The sequence below is a fragment of the Panonychus citri genome, unplaced genomic scaffold, assembly GCF_014898815.1.
Source record: "Panonychus citri isolate SS breed McGregor unplaced genomic scaffold, ASM1489881v1 Contig00125, whole genome shotgun sequence".
In the NCBI taxonomy this organism is placed as follows: Eukaryota; Metazoa; Arthropoda; class Arachnida; order Trombidiformes; family Tetranychidae; genus Panonychus; species Panonychus citri.
The window spans coordinates 94,996-115,453 of NW_026515530.1; the positions used below are offsets into that span (position 1 = coordinate 94,996).

General features: G+C 33.2%; 1 protein-coding gene across 1 annotated transcript in view; it reads right to left on the bottom strand.

The window, feature by feature from the left end:
- LOC128390703 (zwei Ig domain protein zig-8-like) overlaps positions 1-20,458 on the bottom strand; it is a 110,388-nt gene that overhangs the window by 49,777 nt on the left and 40,153 nt on the right. The window contains exon 2 of the mRNA XM_053350458.1: positions 8,104-8,321. Within this exon, the coding sequence (XP_053206433.1) occupies positions 8,104-8,321 (218 nt within the window). The remainder of the gene's footprint in view (positions 1-8,103; positions 8,322-20,458) is intronic.

Below are 20,458 nucleotides of genomic sequence, written 5' to 3' on the forward strand. Positions count from 1 at the left end.
TACCATAGATCGTCGATATTCCAATCTGAAACTCTTCGATTAGATTTTTGAGTTCACTGATTTTTTCCATGTCAACTTTTCCTTTGTGGGCCAAGTAATAAATTCTCACTAGGCACAGCACGTGGTTGTAGATTTTAGGCTTCAATAAACCTTTGATTGTTGGAACAAAGAAATATGATAAAAAGTTATCATACTCTGAACTTTTCCAGTGCTTTATCTGGTCCAGATCTCTCGGAGCTCGACTCAAATCAGATGGAATACTAATTTTACAGATTCTTTGAGATAATTGTTCTTTGAAGAACGTTTTATCTATTCTTTATGATCAAATAAGCTGATCTTAAGAGAACCAAGCCATCCTTTCAAAATGAGAGAACGAAAATTCCGAGTAACAAACAATGCATGGGCTCTACGCTTATGCCATCAACCAGATTGAATGAGGAAAGTTGAAGTAAAGGAGAGTTTCAATTATTCCCTTGAATCGAGGATTGATATTCTGTGTATCTGAGTTTATGAATCTCGAGAATTCAATGAAATCATCATGTTTTCTTTTGAGATCGTCGATCTCTCTTCTTGTGAGATTAGCAAATATCCTTGCACCATTTGCAGAAGTTGCTTGATTTAAGCACCAATCGCAACCGTTGAGGTGATTATATTGACGAACATGCCTCAAATATGCCCTCATTGGCGCGTCTGCAATTAAACAGATCAAATGAAAAGTTGCTTGATTTAGTTTACCAGATTTATCCTTCCAAGATATTGGCTCTTTTTCCAATTCACTCAGTTCCTCGACCATTGGACCAAGGTAGCTAGAAACATTTGGTTTCTTTCTACCGACGAAAAGGCTCACTAAAAAAAAATTTTTTCTTCTTATGTTTGGTCGAAGTTCATTGATCGAAATAAGCAAGGGAAATATCTTCACCGATGAACTATTTCCTGCTTGCACTTCATCGGCATGAATGGTGAGGGTGATCTTTTTGGTGGTTGATTCTTGATCACTTTTCATCTTCTTAGCTTGTTGGGTTGAACAAATATCATCCATTCCATCAGTTTCTTGCACCCAATCATGTTCAAAGAACGATGAGATGATATTTCAATTGCTTTTCAAGCTAATAACCAGAAAATATTGATCGTTAGTTAGAGTTGCTTTGATGTTGGTTTCACAGACATAATATCCAAATGATCTTGGCTCACCAGTGAAAGGGCCATGAGCATGCCCTTCTTTGCACAAAATGTAACAGCTAACAGCATTTTGTTTAGACTTTTTGTCCCAGAAATATCGTATATTAGGAAGATTTACAGGATCAGATGAATATCTTTGATTCAAAATATTGAATAGATTAACCGTGATCTCAGCTTGAGTTAAATTCAAGCCTCCATAAGACATAATCGCTGACATAACCGCCTCAATGTAATCCGTTTGAGATGGTTCAATACTGTATTCTTGATCACAACTTGACAAAGATAAATTATCAAAGTTATCGGAATCAGAATCCGATCCATTAGACACATTAAACTCTTGTTCACTTAAACTATTAGTAGAATCTTGACCAAATTCTGATTCATCACTAGAAAAATTTGGTAAATCAGCAACATAATTATCTTGATTGTAATCATGATTAGATTTTTTCTTGCGATTCACAGTTCTTTCACAGAAACTATTAGAAGATGAAATCATTTTCAAACAAAACACAATTAAATAATTGTCACAATCACAGAAAATAATTAATTAATTATATTTGTTTTAAGAAAAACACAATATTTGAGAGCACATTGATTCACTTTAAATGCAACAAGTGCTTCCACCTGTTTCATCACGTGATTTAAAAGAGAATAGAATTTAAATTTTTTCTATTCTCCGTTGCTATGACAACCAAGATAATTGTCACAATCTAATCAATTTTTAACCGGAAAGGTTGATTTTATCACTTTAGGAAGTTTTAATTTTTTTATGTGATTAAATCTAGAAAATTAATTTTCATGATTTTCGCCAACGTTTTTACTGTGTGTAGTGAGTTTATTCAGCAAATTTATGTTATAAATTGAATTTTTAAGTGTTTCTATGAACGTTAAATCATCGAAAAAAACAATTTTAATCAAAGCCAATATTTCGGAGAAAAAAGTTAAAAAATCTGGCAAATACATTGCCAATCAACAAACACTCATCGCTTCAATTTGTGACCTAAAAATGAGTCAAAAAATAGTATTAGCTGTTGTTCGTATCATGAACTTGGATCAAACTGAGCAAACGATTCCAATTGGTTTCAAGCTCGATCGAGATTCGATACCTAAAAACTTGAAACCTTACACGGTTCATTATTCCAATTTCATTAGAGTTCTCGTCGATGGTGTTCATCCTCTACCAGCAATGATCGTCTCGACTGGAGGTTAGTTCTTTTTATCAAATATTTTTTCATGTCAAAATCTAATTTTTCCAATTAAATTTTCTTCATTTAGACGACTCAAAGGAATTGATGCAACAGTATGTACTGTTTTGTGATAAAATGAAGAAATTCAAGATTCCAAATTTGTCAAGAAAAATTGAGAATTGGATTAAATTGGATTCAATAGCTGTCGAAGGAGCTGATGATGAAAATACTCTTCATGCCGTGAATAAAATTGATTTTGATGCGTTCATCAAAAGAACAAGTGTTCTGAGACGAAGAGAAAAGGCTTCTTTATCATCATCGACAACAAAATCTTTCGAAGTTGTAGATTTAGAATTGGAAAAGGATACACCAGATATCAATTTACCATCAACAAGCAAGCTTCTCACCGCTGCCGAAATCAAAAAGGAGAAGATTGACGTTATAGATACTATATCTTCGGAACAAACTGACAAAACCTCAGATTTAAACAAAAAGATTGAATTAGTAATCGAAAAGTTCAACGCATTGAGAGATTGTTTCAATGCAACATCAACTCTTGCTGACTCGCGCGAGCTCTTTGCTAATTTGATACCTCTTTGTGAATCTATGATCGAGGTTATTTGTTTGGTGAAATGCACCAATGATTCAATGATCGGAAGTGATTCGATAAAGGTACCTCAACATGTGTTGAATAATACAAGAATTATTAGTGACGACAAGACCTACGAGGATAACAATATCACTTTGATGGAAGGAGTTTTACCGATTTCCACGTTCAAATATAAAAAAGCCTGTAGATCATTTACAAGAAAGTTAGAAGATCGGAAACCTACAGCTGTGCTTACGAATATTGTCAAACATTGTTTCCCGAACCATTGGATAAATGATGTTACTCTCCGTGGATCAAATGGTAGAACCTCATTAATTAGTATTTGGAACCACAGAAATCCTTTATCTGCAACAGCAAAAGGTCCAATAATTCAAGGTTTGGGTGAAAATAGATTGAAAGCTCTCATAGGTAAGTTAGAATTTATATCTTAATGGATAAAATGATGAGATTATTTTCGAAATTTTTTAAGATCATACTATGAGAAAATGTGGCCGAACGAGTTATGACGACTCCACTGATAAATTACTACAAAATACGATTTCAAAGGCCATTCAATATATGAGAACCAAGATCGCAGCATCTCAAGCTAATAGAGGAAAAAAAGCAATATCCGATGAAAGTGGAGATGATAATCAAGACGATGATTGGGAAGAAAGTGAAAATGAAGCAGAAAAGGACCAAGATTATGTTATACCTTCCAAACTCAGACGAAAAGAATTAAATCAAGAATCAGATAACGAAGATTCTGCTCATGATAAAGCTCGAAAAGGTGCTAATATTCCTTATTTCAGAGGTGGGAAAACTAAACCAATCGAAGATGTGTTTCAACAGAAACGAAAGTCAGTTTTCACAACCTCAACACCAGTTACGAGCCCTGCGATATCAAGTCATATATCCAGTGAATCAGGATTCGTTGAATCATTGGACATGAGCCCAAAAGTTATAGTCGAAAGGATAGAACATCCATCATCAATGTCAGCCTTACTCAGCCTTCCAAAAGAGAAAAACGTTTCTGAAGATGCACATGAGAAAGAAGATCCTTTCAGAGTCGAAAAGAAAAAAGGTCTTGATGATTCTCTTGATCGCGATCCGTTGGCTGATTCATCTGGCGATGAATCATTCGAAGATGCTGAACAGAACAATGAATCTTTTGTTGAGCCTCAAATTGCCAACGATGCTTCAAAAAAGAAACCAGATAATTGTGAAAAAGATCAAGAGCTCAAGGACGCAGATAGAGAAATTGTTTACAATGAAGGCTCAACCACTGATATAAATTCAGAGATAAATTCGGATATCGGAGCTAAATCACCTGATGGACATGATTTGAAAGAAGATGATATCCATAATACAAGTTTGATACTTCTATTGGTCCTCCTGCATCAGTCTCAGAGCATAGTGTTGACAAAGTTGTCTCTTCTAATAGAGATGATTCAGAAATTCTGACCCAGAGATATGATCCAAGTTCATTTATCAATGACAAAGGTGAATCAGAGACAAAAGAACCCAGTGAGGAAGACAAAAAGATGCTAGAAGTTCTGTCAGCTAAATATGGAGATAAAGTTATGATGATGTTTGAAAAAAAGTTTAAATGAAGTAAGATTCCCCTTTTTTCAATTTCCATTTAAATTGACCAAACAAAATCAAGGATAATTTTTTTTGTAAACAAACAACAACAGGTAAAATTCTCAAGGGAAACTAAACCTCTTTGCTCTAACAATTAGGCAATTCAAACTAACCATTTTCAGCCAATCAAAAAGATTCAAGATTTATTTACTCTCACAATTAACCGAAAATTATTAACCAAAGAACCAATTATTTTTGTTGCTTAAGGACAACGTTTCAATTTTTCCAATAAAGGTTCATCCATTTTGCAATTTAGTTCAGTTTAGTTTCATTTCTTTTGTAAGATCTTTTCTCCTCTTATTTTTGATTCAATTTCAATCATGTCATCAAGTGCTAATAATGTTAAACGTAAACGTACAAAAGATTCTGGAAGTGTTTTTGACAATGTGAGAAGCTTTTCACTACCCATTGTAAACAAGATTTTTGGTACCAAGGATCCAAGTTCATCTGTTACTATCTCTGATGCTTCACCTTCACGAGACAATCATCTAAATAGTGTGTTGAGTTCAAATGAAAATCATTATGGAGATAGGAAAAAGCCAAAAAAAACATCGAAAAATACCGAAATATGTGAAAATGGAAAGAAAAGTTTATCTCAAGATCCATCGCCCGACGTTATTGATTCTGATTCATCAAAAAAAAACGAAAACGGTGAATTGTTAGCTGTGCTGCTTCCACTTATTCTTGATAAAGACTATTCACCATATAAACAGCCGATAATTGTTAAGCTCAAAGAGAAAGAGCTCTTAGATTTTGGATTCAAGTTACCGTTCAATAAATACATGGATCCAAAATCAAACTATTTCGAGATAGAGTTCAATGGTTTGGCTTTAATTGCTCAAATTTTAGCGATAGCGGGTAAGTTCAGACACTTATAGCTCTCATCTAGATTTCTAACATAAATTATCTTATTTCTATAGATTCGAGAGCAAGTTTAAAGCTGATTTTCAGAAAAAATGTGAAATCTAATCCTCTTTGGGCTAATCTACTCAAAACTAAAACTTTTTGTGATGAGAAGATATTGATAAAACATATTCCCCTCAAGAAAGATGATGATATACCAAATCAACAAGTTCTTGGACCCAATGCCTTGTCATTTCTTTTCAGTGATCAGAATATCGAAAATATTGAAGAAAAAGAGATAATTTCGGACTCTCCAGCAAATGATAAAAAGAAAAGTGACTACTCAGCTAACGAGAAGGTTGTCCAATCTAAGCCTGATTCAGAAGTTCTAGTTTCAAATATACACGATGATAGAAAAATTGATTCTTCATTGTTTGATCAGCTTTTACACGATTTTGATAATCATGTTAAAGATCTGGACAAAAAGAAAGCAGTTCTATCTGAACTTGATACTTCAGGTTCAATTTTGTTGACCGTGATTGATTCGTTAAAAGATCTTAATAAGATAATTAATGAAAAAAATCGTAAAGAAATTGAATCATCAAATCAAGTTCCTCAACTCGATCAAACCTACAAAATCAAATCCAAGGTATATTTAACACTCAATAATTATGTGCTTAAACATTAATTTTTCAATTTGTACTGTTTCAGAATCTAATATTTATTGAAGGTTTGATACAATTAGATTTGGATCGATATAAGTTCGCGCTGAAAAATACCAAAGCTGGTAATCCAAGCGCTTTTGCTTACCAAATAATAAGATTCTGTTTCCCTGAGTCTTATTACCAAGATGTTACTTTAGGGAAGAAAATGATAACTAAAGCTGAACTTGAAAGCTACCTTGAACAGCCAGAAAGCGGAGAGAGAAAAAACAAATTTCCTCTTTCTTTCATCTGGGGTTTCAAGGATCCTTACTCGGAAAGGATGAAAGGGTTATTTGACTATAGACTGGCAAAAAGAGTTCAAGCATTTATAAGTAAGAAATTATACACTAGATTAAAAAAATACAATTCTCGCTTATTAATTTCTAATATTTTACTTCACAAGATCATTTATTCAGGAAATCGGAGATCTTACGGTATTCTGAAGATCTAGAAAAGAAAGTTCGTTGTAGAATCATCAAGGAACTTTGTGCACGTAACCAAGATCTGATTCGCAAATCTAAAGATCAAGCATCTAATGACGACGATCAAGAATCCGAATTTGAGGAAAAAGATCAAGAAAAAAACGACCCATTGATCGACGATCCATTGATTGAGAGCTCAGACGGTGATACTGGAACTAATGAAGAATCAGATCATGATTTCTAGATTCAAAAGTTATTGTTAATTCTCAGAAAAAAATACATTGATACATTTAAATTTGATTATAAAAGAATAAAATTGACACTTTTCTGATTAATAAATGAATCAAAAATTATTTGTCAAAATTGAATCAAAGACCATTCAAAAATGTTCAAAATTGATTCAAAAACGTTCAAAAAATTTTGATTCAACTAAGCGTCAATTTGTCCGAAACAACTCGTTTTTTGAGTCTCTTTGGATTCAAAACTGTTGATTGGGTTCTTCTTTTTCTTCTTACAATGAAAACAAGAATTTTTCGCTCTTCATCTTCATCTTTGTACAGATAAAAAGGAAATGGATAACCTTTTATATCTTACATAGACTTTTCCTCTAACTCACCATCTACTCACTGGAACTTATCTGATCGATATCTCCATTCTTCTTTCCTGTGTCTCTTTTTTCAATCGGTATTTACAGTTGAACAGTAACATTCTCATTGGCCACATTTAGAATTGAGTATTATTATTGCACACAAAATGAAAAAGAGAGGAAAGAATATCATCTCTTTTTTCTTTTTCATCTTCGAAATTCAGTTTAATGTTGTAATCGATTTCTCATGTTTTTTTCTCCAACGTTTTTCCCCTATGACTGACCTCAGTTAATCAGTTATCCTTTCATTACTCAATTGTCCACTACTCACTCTTATCATCTCTCTCTCTCCATCAACTTTGTTTCTTTTCATTAATAATAACAATAGCGATAACAATATAACGACTCAAGTAAAAATATCTACCGATCTAATTGCATTCTTTGATTCCAATACTTCTGAGATATTGATGATTTTAATCAAATTTCCTGATAAATCATCATTCCAATCAAAGTTGCATATCTCGATTGTTGAATATATTTAATATTCAATATTTATTTATCTTTTCTGGCTTATCATCAATTCCTAATTCATTTAGAAATCAGAAGCAGGGAAAAGTTTAAATGGTCACTTTTCTTGTGTACTTGTGTGTTGATGGATTAAATTAAATTAAACATGATTCCTATTGATTGCTCAACTGGTCAATCTATTATTTAGTTAGTTAACCATAGTTACAATAATATTTACATGGTAATTTATTAATCATGTTAAGTCGTCATAATGAGTGTCCAAGAGTTCAGGAAATCAATGGTAAAAGGATAACCATTGAAAGATTATTCCAATTAACAAAATAAACCGAATCATGTACTGAATCGTCAACTGAATATCATAATTATTATATTTTTTTCAGTTGATTTAATTATCGTTCTTATGTGTAAATGATTAACTTACCGTTTCGTCAGTTATTTGTTTGATTCTGCACTTGAGAAATGTTGATTTTCCTAACTGTGCAGTTACATTTCTGTCTTCAGGAAGTGTATCAAAATAAGGTTTATACAAGGGGTTGGTCCAATGGACAATTGGCCTAGATGGTGGTTCACTTCCTTGAAGAACTTCAATCCCAGGGAATTGTCTTTCATTTCTTTCAATTTGATTAATTCCATCAGAATCTGAGAGTATAAAAAGATAACATGAGAAAAAGAGCAAAAAACAAAATTTATTAACAGTAATTTCTATGTGTATATATAATTTTTTTTTCTCTTCGAATGTCAAAGTAAAATTGATCAGATATTATTCATTTTCTTGTGTAATACTATGATAGTAACATTTTCTCTATCCTTTGATCTTTTGTGTTCCAATTTTGTTCTATTTGTCTAGTTTAGAATCATGGAAATCAGGAAAACTCACAATTGGTTCTCAACTAGAAAAATTTGAATTTGATATATTGAATCAAGAATCACATTTCAATTGTGTCTCTTGGAAAAATATCTGAGAAAATTTCGTTACAGAAAAAAAAATATCTCATCTTTTCATCGAACACCCTGAGTATTTATCACTATTGATTGTATCATCCATATAACATATTCATGGAAAAAGATATCATGATAGAAATTCAGAGTAGAGCAAAAAATGAATTTTTTCATAAACATTATTTTCCCTCTATTTCTAATCTTTGCAAACTGATAAAATAATAATAAGATATATGAATCTGAGTAACAATAACAGTCGATTCAAGATGAATAAAAAGAGAAGAAAAATGGATTCAGTTCCCTTTCTTTCTTCCATTTTCTGTTTGAGGAGAGAAAATAAAAAACTCTGGCAACATCGAGCAAAGAATATACTTGTTAGTTGAGCATCGTCAAGATTAAACTCATGATTAAGATGAAGATAATGATGATCAAAACGATAAGGAGCAGGGAATCCTGATTACGTGAGAATTGGCAAACATACAATAAGAGATATTAATGGTGGAAAAAAGAAAAATGCTCTTTAAAACTCTGACATTTTCGGAATTCACTGATTCTCTGAGATTCAATATGAACCCAAATATGTAGAAAAGTTTTTTTTATAAAGTAACAAATTTAGAAACAATCACTTGATTATATTAATGAACCAGAGTGAACATTACAACGTTTCATCGCCAGAATTTGACAATATTCGTCTTAACAGAATCGGTATGAAACTTTATTGTTTTGTTCAAGAAAATTTTTCTCTTACTGGTCAACCTCTGTGTCCATCTCTCTCCCTCTACTGAATGGGTCAAGTTTATTATCGTTCATTTGATTATTTATCTTGAATTAATTGAAGTAGTAAAATCGGCTAAAGAGAATACACTTTTTATTTGAAATATCTTTACTATCCAGATAATACATTCTCTTTTTATTGGTAACAGTATTAACTATTATTATACCAATAATGGACAATAACAATGACAATAAAAAGGATAATACATAAACATCGAGATTTGAAAACAAATCTTGACCACCCCTTTCGCCCTAAAACTACTCAAAGGTATTACCTGATTACTATCATGTTTATGCTTAATAAAATTTATGCTCATCTTTTCCTTGGCCAATAAAGTGAATATCAGTTGACCATTGGTCAAACAATAATAATTAGAGTTTAATATTCATTACATTTTATTGGTAGAAAAAAATTCATTATCGAGCGACACTTTCTCATAACCCGGAATTTGAAGCTTTTCCTCTTCCTTAGAGCTCTGGTCAAACGATCAATTTGAAAATTATGCTTTGTCAACGATAATTTAATGAGATAATCAATTCCGATTGGAAAACTGCATTGGTATGCAAATGTGTTTCACGAAGAGAAAAAGTAAACACGTTATCATTTGAACTTTATTGGTGATAAAAGTTATCAAAGTCTTTTAGAATTCATTGATATTTCCATGATAATGTATTGTGATTATGTTGTTGTTTCTTTCTCTCAATGTTCCGGAAAAGGAAACTCGCCTTGAGGCTAATGAAATTATGTCAATTTGAATGCACAGTTATACGAGTAACGTCAACCTTCAGGGTTTATGCACACATAAGGAAACATTCAAACCTATTATCAGCAATTTTTTCATGATAATACAAATCATGAATATCCTGTCAATAAGTTAAAGCTCAGTTGAAATGGAAAATATTTCTTGATTTCAGATATTCTCACTGTTTACTCTGAAAATGTGACATTTATTATACAACATATTACCATCAATATCACAAGAAGATGATGATATTGTTTATCGGTGGAAACGGAAATGATGATCATTCCATTTGTAGCTAGAATTTTCAAACAAAAATTCAAGTTTTTATGTCATTCAATTGAAATGTATTCAATTTATAAATTCAATCAATGAATCTAATTCATGATTGTTATTTAATTGAGCATGATAATAATGAAATGATTTCATGTAATAATAAACTCACTCCTACTGCTATCATGATGAAAAATCGGCTGACTGTAAATATAATGGTTCTTATTTTTTTTCTTATGAAGTAGAAAGTGATTTTGAAAATTTTCATCACCTACTGATCTTATTGGATGATTTCCGTTTCCTGAGTTTAACTGATTGAACTTTAAATCAGTAAATATTGTTCAAAGGATCAAATCTGATGATAAAAAACTGTAATCACAACGAAATCACCATCAAAAGTTGATTGTTGATCAACTTTAATCTCATCTAATAACTTTAAATTGAATATAAAATGAATCATAATTTTTTCATGTTCATCTCATGAAATGAGTTTTTTTTATCTTGTTTCAATTTAGATTCATTCTGAAGGGTAGAAAATTGAAATCCTCAGTCTTTCTTTCTGATCACTACGATGATTTGCTCATTCAATTATTTTCTTAATTTAGTTATCAATTGAATTCATTGATGTTCTCGATTAACAATTGAGATTAATTGTTGATTAACCAAATTGTTGTATCTTTGACACTTATAAGTGTAACTCTAATTACCACAATTAATGTTTAATTCTTATTGTATTTCCTTATTATGGTTAACCCAATTTCTATGTTAAATTTGTATCTCTTAAAGATCTCTAAAAATGGTCATTTAAGTAAGAGAACAAATTCTCTTTCTCCATCTCTTTCTTTTACTTTTTATCTTTTTTTAGCGTTAAAAGCCTACAAGCTTATTTAAGTTTAACCATAGATTACCAAAGGTTGTCTCATCTTCATTTATCTTCTTCATATCATCTCTTAAAAGATACATTGTAACCCTTTATCATCAGTCTCGTTAACAACGGACAAATTTTCCCCTTTTGTGTTTTTCTTAATAACGAAAATTAGTGTTTCCCCCTATTAAGTTGTTCTCTTAAAAGAACAAATTTTCTCTTCATCATATTAGTGATTGTTTAACTTTCATTTGATTAACGTTATAATTGCTCTCTTTTAATTTCCATTAAAATTGTTTAATTCAGAATCAATTCAGTTATCACTTAGTGATTTGTGTCACCGAGAATCAATTGGCAATCCTGAAAGTTCTTGTTCATTCGGTTGTGGGACCGATAATCTTTTGATTTATTCTCCAAGTCTATCGACTTATTCCGAGTTTCTACTCATCTCTATCTTTTCTAAGATAATCTCTCTCTTCTCATCAAAATTTCCCCCACAAATTGGCGACCCAGGCAGGATTGTCAAGTATTCTCTGTACTCTTCTTCCTTCTAAGTGATTTAATTTCCCCTGAAGTATTCTGTCTATAAACAGTAATAATGGCTCCTCGTCGTGCGAAAACTGCTGGTATTGCTCGCGCTGCTGCTGCACGCGCCGCGAAGGCCGCGAAGACAAAAGTTCGACATCTTCATCTTCCATCTGAAACTGAGGACGATACAATTGTCCCTCAATCTCCAATCTCAATTCCACCTCAATCTCTTAATGAGAATCTCACCACTCCAATCAACCCTCGACCCCCTACCCGTGCATCTACTGTTACTGAAGAACAAAGATCTCTTAGAGATATAACCTTTAATGAGATTCTCATTCTTTTCGAAAAGTGGAATGTTCCAATTCCCATCCGTTCTCTTGCTAACAAAAAACTCATTGACATCGTGTCAACTCATTTTCTTCTTATCGGTGAAACTGTGAATTCTACTGAATTATTAAAAGTTCTCATCGATGAAGTCAAGGAACAATATGTTCCAAATTGGTTATTGGATTTTCGAATTCAAGGGATCTCTGAATCCGAAATTCAAACCTTTATAAACTCAATCGGTAGAGATGATGAAACCATTCTCTCCATCAACCACTCTCAACTTTACTCTCTCCCACTTTCTCTTGGTACCTTGAACAAAATGAAAAATGTTCTAAACTCTCATGGTGCTTCTATTATTCAACCAACCATCTCCAATGCTACTTCCTCAATTAACTCTCATGATGTTCTTACTCCCGCATCATTTCTGGAAATAATGAAACAAATTAAACCAGATCCCCATGTTCCTGAATTCCGTTCCGGTGAAGATCAATTCGCTTGGTTAATGAAAACCAAAGATCGTCTTTCCAAAGAAAATATTGACGATGACACGCGATTGAGACTTCTACAAAAGTCGATGGCACATGAAATGAAAACTAGTGCTATTGGTCTTGAAGATATCTCTGAATATCACAAATATGTTGACGCTCTTTTCGAAAACTTGAAAACTCCAGAGAGTCAATATTCCGCCGATTTCGAATTACAACAATGCCGTTATAATCTCGATGATCACCCTGAAAAATTCTTTAGTGAAATGAAACGATTAACCACTAAGGCCTTTGGTTCCGTTCCCGAAAATATTCTTCTCTCCCAAATTCTTCAACATATTCCCCGTTATCTTCGTGATGACCTTTACACCCTTGGCATCAACAACGATAAAACCCGAATCTTCAATTTTTTGACCCGTAAACATTTTGAACACAAAGTTTACAAAGGTAAAGAAAAACAAAAAACTAATTCAAAACCTTCTGATAAACCTTATGACAAAACAGTCTCAAAACTCTTAAAATCAACTAACAATAATTACCCTCCAAAACCATTGAACCAACAAAGAAATGATTCATCGACATCTAAAGATGTAACTAAACAGTGTAGATACTGTAAAGGTGACGATCACACAATTGAAAATTGTGTTCGACTTGCTCATCGTCGTGCCCAAGAAGCTGCAGGTATCAAACCCGTTTATCAACCAAGAAATCAATCTTATGGTAAATCTTCTGCTCCTCAACAAAATGCTATTCCAAGCAATTTAACAACAATAGTTAATCCCAATAATCAGATTAACCCAATTAATCAACCCAATCCAACCAATATAATCAATCCAATCAATCAGGTTCCCAAACCCGCTCCAATTTTCACTCCCGCTAATCCTGAACCAATACAAGATGCGCTGCGAAATCATCCCGTTAGCTTCGCCATATCTAAAGATATAAAACAAATCTCTTCACTTGGTAATACCTCTATTGAGCATATGCCCCAAGTTAACTTGTCCTTTTGTTTACCCGATAAACAAATGGTCATGGAAGGGAAAGTATTATTAGATACTGGTTCATCCGCTTGTGCTATTGATGCTCGATTGGCCGCTGAACTTCAAGTTCATGTTATTCGGTTCAATCGTAGTCTCAAGGGTATAGCTTCAGGTGCTTATGTTGATTCTTTAGGATTTGCTTATGCGATTGTTAAACACTCCAACATGGAAAAATCGCGAATCATAAAGATTCAAATTTGTGAAAATTTCGATCCAATTTTCCTCCTTGGAAATGCTTTCATGCATGTTTACTTCATGAATCTAATATCTGATGGTAATGAGTATAACATAACTTGCAAGGAAGATTCCAATTCTACAGAATTAACCAATCCTGATTTCTTTTTCCGTTTTTGTACTCCCTCTGAAACTGATGCTATTATTGAAACATCAATTAAAGTAACCGGCAATGCCAATTTTGATTACATCTTGGACTCAAATCCAACTGATTCTAACTCAGAAAAAATAGATAATAATCCCTTCGATATCATTCATCCTCTTAGTGATGATGATAAAATTTTTAAAAACTTTCCTGAAAATTCCCTAATTGCGCGCTGCGAACTCGTTAACGAAAAAGAAGTTAATGAAATCAAAATTCAACCTTTCTATGAAAAGATAAAATCGCGAATCAATCCCGATCTCTCTCCCGATCAACAACAACAACTTCTTGATTTGTTTGATCAATATCAAGATATTTTTTCTGTTCACAAACATGACCTTGGATTCGTTCCCTCCTCGGTTTGTCCCGTAAAAATCGATCTCGAAGATCAAATTGTACCATTTCAAAACCGTACAATTGCAACATCCATCGTCGTGGTGTTTTTCGCGACATAATTAACGAAATGATACATCATGACTTGATAGAGCCTTCAGATGCTCTTGGTGGTGCTCCCTCTTTATTAGTCCCTCGTTCCGATGGTTCCTATCGAATGGTAACTGATTATCGTCTATTGAATCGTCTAACTAAAATTCCGAGACATCCAATGCCTCGAATAGACGATTGTTTAGAAGTCGTCCGTGGTGGAAAATACTTCAATCTTTTCGATTTGGCTCAAGGTTATCACCAAATTGAGCTTCCACCCTCTGAAAGGGAAAAAACTGCTTTCGTCACTCCCGACGGCAAATACCAATACAAACGACTTCCAATGGGTCTCGCTGGTGCTCCCTTTATCTTTCAAAGATTCATGAACAAAGTTCTTGAAGGTCTCCAGTATATTCATTGCATCGGTTATTTCGATGATATACCGGTCGTTGGTGTAACTTTTCCTGATCTACTCGAAAATACTAAACAAGTAATGGATAGACTTCGAAAATTTAACTTAAAAGTTAAACCCGAAAAGTGTCACTTCGGTCAAACCGAAATTTTGCTCTTAGGTCACTTGGTTTCCGGTGATGGAATCCGACCCGACCCTAAAAAGGTTCAAGCCTTAATCAACCTACGTTACCCTCGAACCGTCAGAGAACTTCAATCCCTCTTAGGATGTTACAACTATTTCAGTAGGTACATCAGAAATTATTCAACTCTCGCCGCTCCACTTTATCGTCTCATCTCAAAGGAACGAAAATTTAAAATACTCCCAGCTGACAAACAAGCTCTCGATTCTCTTAAATCATCTTTAATCAATACAACTCTATTGGTGCATTTCAATCCTCAATTACGCCGAAAAATCTCTGTTGACGCCTCCGACGTTGCTGTTGGTGGAATTCTCCTCCAGGAAGACGATAAGTCCGAAAATTTCGACCCCGAAACTCCAATTGAAAATGTAAGAGATTGGTTACCCATTTCATTTTTCTCTCAAAAACTTCTCAAGCACCAATTACACTATTCAGTGTCTGAGAAAGAACTTTTATCAATCCTCGTTGGTGTATATAAATACTCTCACTACTTAGATGGTGAACATTTTCTCATCGAGACAGATCATCATGCTCTCTGTCAACTAACTAAAATTAATTTTAAGAACTCAAGACTACAAAGATGGTCTATCATGTTATCCGCCTACAACTTTACTGTTATATACAAAAAAGGTTCAACTCACCCCCCTGATTGTTTCTCCCGTTATCAATCTGAATGGGATCACCGAAAGATAATCGATCCCGAAGAAGAATTTTAGATAAAATTTTCTTAATTGAATATGTAGAAGACCCTGAAGTTCATCACTCTTATGATATTGGTCTCAATATTATAAATCTCTCGTTCGAATCTCCAGTATTCGATTATGAACAACTCAAAGAACCTCCTCTCCTACTTTACTCAACTTCTACGGAAATTGCTCATCTTTATCCTTCATCAAAATCATCACCAAAAGAATTTTCTCAATGGAAAGAGAAAATACGAAAAATGCAAAGTGAAAATCCAGACATTCAATCAATCATCATTCAACTAAATGATCCAAATTCAGTTGCAGCTAAACGATATGTGCTGAAAGACAATCTATTGTATCGTAAAGATAATCGAACTCCCTTTGGATCACGTCTCGTAATTGACCCTGTTATCTTAATAGAGATTTTTAAATTGGAACACGAATCTACTCTTGGTGGTCATTTTGCCACAGAAAAAACTTATCTCAACATTGCTCGTCGTTTCTGGTGTAAATATCTCTATGAAGAGGTTAAAAAGTTATGTGAAAACTGTATGGTTTGTAATCTCGCCAAACCCTCTAATGTCATTTACGTGGATCCATCGGCAAAACCAATTCCAACAGAAATTTTTGAACGTTTCGAACTTGACGTTCAAGGACCAATAACAATTGGTAACTCTAAAAAGTACATCCTGGTAATCGTTGACGTATTATCCCGTTTCGTTTACGCGAAATTAACTCTTAACCAAACTGCTACAACAGTTATCAATTTCCTCGCTCCATTCTTTCATATCTTCGGTTTCCCTACTCATATTCAAACCGATTTAGGTTCTAATTTTACATCAGATGAATTTGCAAAGTTCATGAATCATCATGGAATCAAACATGATACAAGTACAGCCTATCATCCTCAATCTCAAGGAATAGTAGAAAGATGCAATCGAACAATTGCTGAACGTCTACGAACGTATGTTAGCTCTAAAGGTATAAAAAATCTTAATCCCGCTCTACAAGCTTCACTCTATGCAATTAACTCGTCAGTGCATAAGATCACAAGATTTAGTCCCTACTTCTTAGTTTTCGGCCGTGAGCCCAATAAGCCTCTCGATAACTACTTATCTCTTAATCACAATTCCCCTGTGAATGTTGTTCAAGCTCGTAAACTTGCTTATGCGAGACTAAAATCTCAACAACTTTACCAAATCAATAGAACTAAATCTCTCTATCCTCCATCTCCATATAAAATTGGTGATTTTCTCTTGGTAAAAAATGAATCAATAGATCCTAGTATCTCAAAGAAACTTAAGAATCGTTATCATGGTCCTCATTTGGTCTGTGGCCTTAAAAAAGGTGCATTATTATTATTAGATATTCAATCCTTTGGATTATTTACTTGTAACGTTTCAAACACGAAAAAGTTTTCAGGTAAAATCAATTCCCAAATGGCATCTCTAAGAGATGAATTTTTCAATCCCGATTCTTATTTAGAAATAGAAGATTTTAACTCTCCTGAGATAGAATTAGAAACAGATAATTATCTAGAATCACTTAGTGATATTGAGAATAATAATAATCTTAACCAAGAAGATTCATTTTCTACCGAGGATAATGATCCAAATTTAAATGATTTCATAAAAAGTTTTCCTATTGAAACTAATGAAAATTCTGAAATTGAATTTACTAATCAATCTCTCAATCAATCTCTTAATCCATCTCTTAATCACTCTAATGATAATTCTAATCAAATTAGTCTTAAACCAAAAAGAAAATATCAGACCGCTGATCAACAGATTATTAATCAAAACAAACAATTAATTAATAATCAATCTCGAGTTTTAACTCGTAAACAATTTAAAGACCAACATGTTTACATCTTATTTGCATGTTTCCAATTGTCAACTAATGAAGAAAATCAACATTTTGATTCAATCAATTTTCCATCGACTATTGAATTTAATCACTATAATGATTTCGAAAATTTTTCTAATTCTCTTAATTATTCTAATCTAAACAATGAGATGAAATTGTTACAATTTAAATCTTTTCATCTTGTCAACTTTTCTAAGTTTAAATTTTCCCACGGTGACGGCGTTACTGTCACTTGCTCTTCTCTCCCACCTTTCTTCATTATCTTACATTCAACCCGTTGGTCACCTTCAATTAACATTGTCTTTGTTTTAGTCTCCATTTTCTCTGTTGAAAATTCTAAATTTTCAGTTGAATTTTATTCATTTTTCATCCAGAAATCTACAGATTTAAAGTCTTTTAATCAATTGTTCAAAAATTCTCAGAATTATATTAAATTTAATCTCAATCATAAGTTCAACACTTTGTGTTATCTTAACCGTTTCAATAGCTTAAGCTATTTTGGTCACTCTAATAGTTTAAGTGTAGCCATTTTTGCTTCTAAAAGCTTCCGGTTAACTCATCTTCTCATTAAATATCATCTTAATCATCATCCACTCAATCAGTGCTTCTCCATCGCCCACACCTACCAGTGTAAAAATTTCTTCGCCCCCATCAGATCAAAAACCATCACCTTACAAACTGAAAGTCTTCAAAAATCCGATTTCTCAACTTGATCCTGATTTTAACATTGAAGTTCCGTGTGTGTATTACCCTAAAAGACCAATCGTTCAATCCCCAAAATCCAATTCAACTTCAGTTGTTCACAATTCTCCAATTCCAAGCACATCAACTGAATCTCCGAATTCATTGTTGAAACCAGTTAACTTTAACTTTGATCATCCTCATCCTGGAACATCATTGAAACGATCGATTTCAATAGAATCTCTAGATTCAATTGCTAGTTCACACCCGAAACAAAGGAAAATGATTCAATCAAATCAATCGATGGAACAAGAAAAAGGTAAGATTGTAGTTCGTTCTGAAACTTCAGCAATGATGCCTTCGTCTAAATATCCGAATCATTATCCTAAACCAAATGAGTTTCCTGGTGAACCTTTTGAATTTCCTGCTCCGCTTCCAACCTCTGAATTACCTGATCGATTTTCAATCGAAAATTTCAAACATATCCAACAATTAGTTAAGATAAAATCAGACCAATTTAAAGCTATTCAGAGACAATATCAGAAAATGATAAGAGAAAAACTTTATTTAAATTTATATCAAGATAAATCAATTTATGATATTCCCTTGCCAAAGATACCTAAAGGTATTTCAAAATCGTCCGTTCATCATGAACAATTAGATTCATTCATCCAAGAAATAAGATGTTTCTTTTGTGAACAAATTGTTCTTAATCCTTTAGAATGTGATTTCTGTCGACATTGGTATTGTACCAATTGTGTAATTTTTTCTCAAGAACTAATTAAGATCCTACAATTAACTCCGATCTTACAATCGAATAAGTTTATTTGTCTTTTCCCCTCATGTATCAAAATGTTCGCATCTCTAGATGATTATCCAACGTACAGTTCAGTCGCTTACTCGACAAATTATGTTCACTATCGTGAATGTAAATTCACTTGTCGTTATACTTTGTGTCTCAAACAATTAAGCCCTGGATTGTTGAATGAACATGAAAGTAAATGTCGTTTAGGTTTGTTTCGAGAAGAAATTGATTTAAATACAATTTCAATTTTCCATAAAGGCTCCTCAATGAAGGAATTATCATTAATTGCCCCGAAAAGATTAATGAATTTTATTCCTCCTCATATTAAAACTACTCCTAAACCTCAGATCACTTATTCATCTCATGAATTTGATGTTAAACAAAAGTATGAATTATACGCTTGTTTATTACAAATGAGAGATGATAATCCAAATGATCCTTACTTATCTAATTCCGCTATTCGTTCCCATACTAACCTCCGACTTGGATTTTGGACAAGTTTCCAAAAATCGAAAGATCCAACTCAACCTCTCTCAGAAGAAGAGGAATTAACTCAACAATTAGGATTCCTTCTATTCTCCCTTATGATCCCGCTCCTTCTCGACCTCGAACCACAACATGGTCAGATCGTAAATCTATTCCTCATTATCTTATAAATGATTCGGAGGAATGGCTTCAAGTTGCTGAAGGAAGGTTCGATTACAATCTTCCCGCTCATCACCACCATTATCAAGTGATGCTGGTCAACCAATTAATCCATTTACAGCGATTAATCCACTTCTTCGTTTAGAAGAAGAAGAACAAAATTTAGTTCGATCTAAAATATCTGAATGGTTCCCGATTTCTCTCAGAGAATTAGTTGTTCTTGATAAATTCTCATCAACCAAAAATATTCAACGACTTGAATATCGACAAAATCGAAGAAATAAAGCTTCGAATATTTTCAATCATTTAACCACAATAGAAATCGAAGATTTAAGACCAAATCATCAAGAATTGATTGAAGAAAATATTAAAGTTCATCCCAACCCTTCTAACACTTACGCTATTCACGCTGCCTACGTAAGAATCAAGAGATTGAACTTCGATGGTACCACAGTTATGGCCCCTCATCCCGTTTGGATCGTTATAATTGATGGTCATTGTGAAATTGTGTACGAAACTCTTGTACATTATAAAGAAATCGATTATATGGACTCTCAATTTCATGGACTCCAAAGAAATGATCTCAAATTTGCTAAACACATCGCCTCCGTTAGAGATCAAGTACTCGTTTATATGGCCTGTGCAAAACAAATCGTTGGTTCTGGTCTATTAACCCTTTTTCAAAGCCTCCAACTCGCACCCTCTGAAATTGATTTTCTTCGTCCGA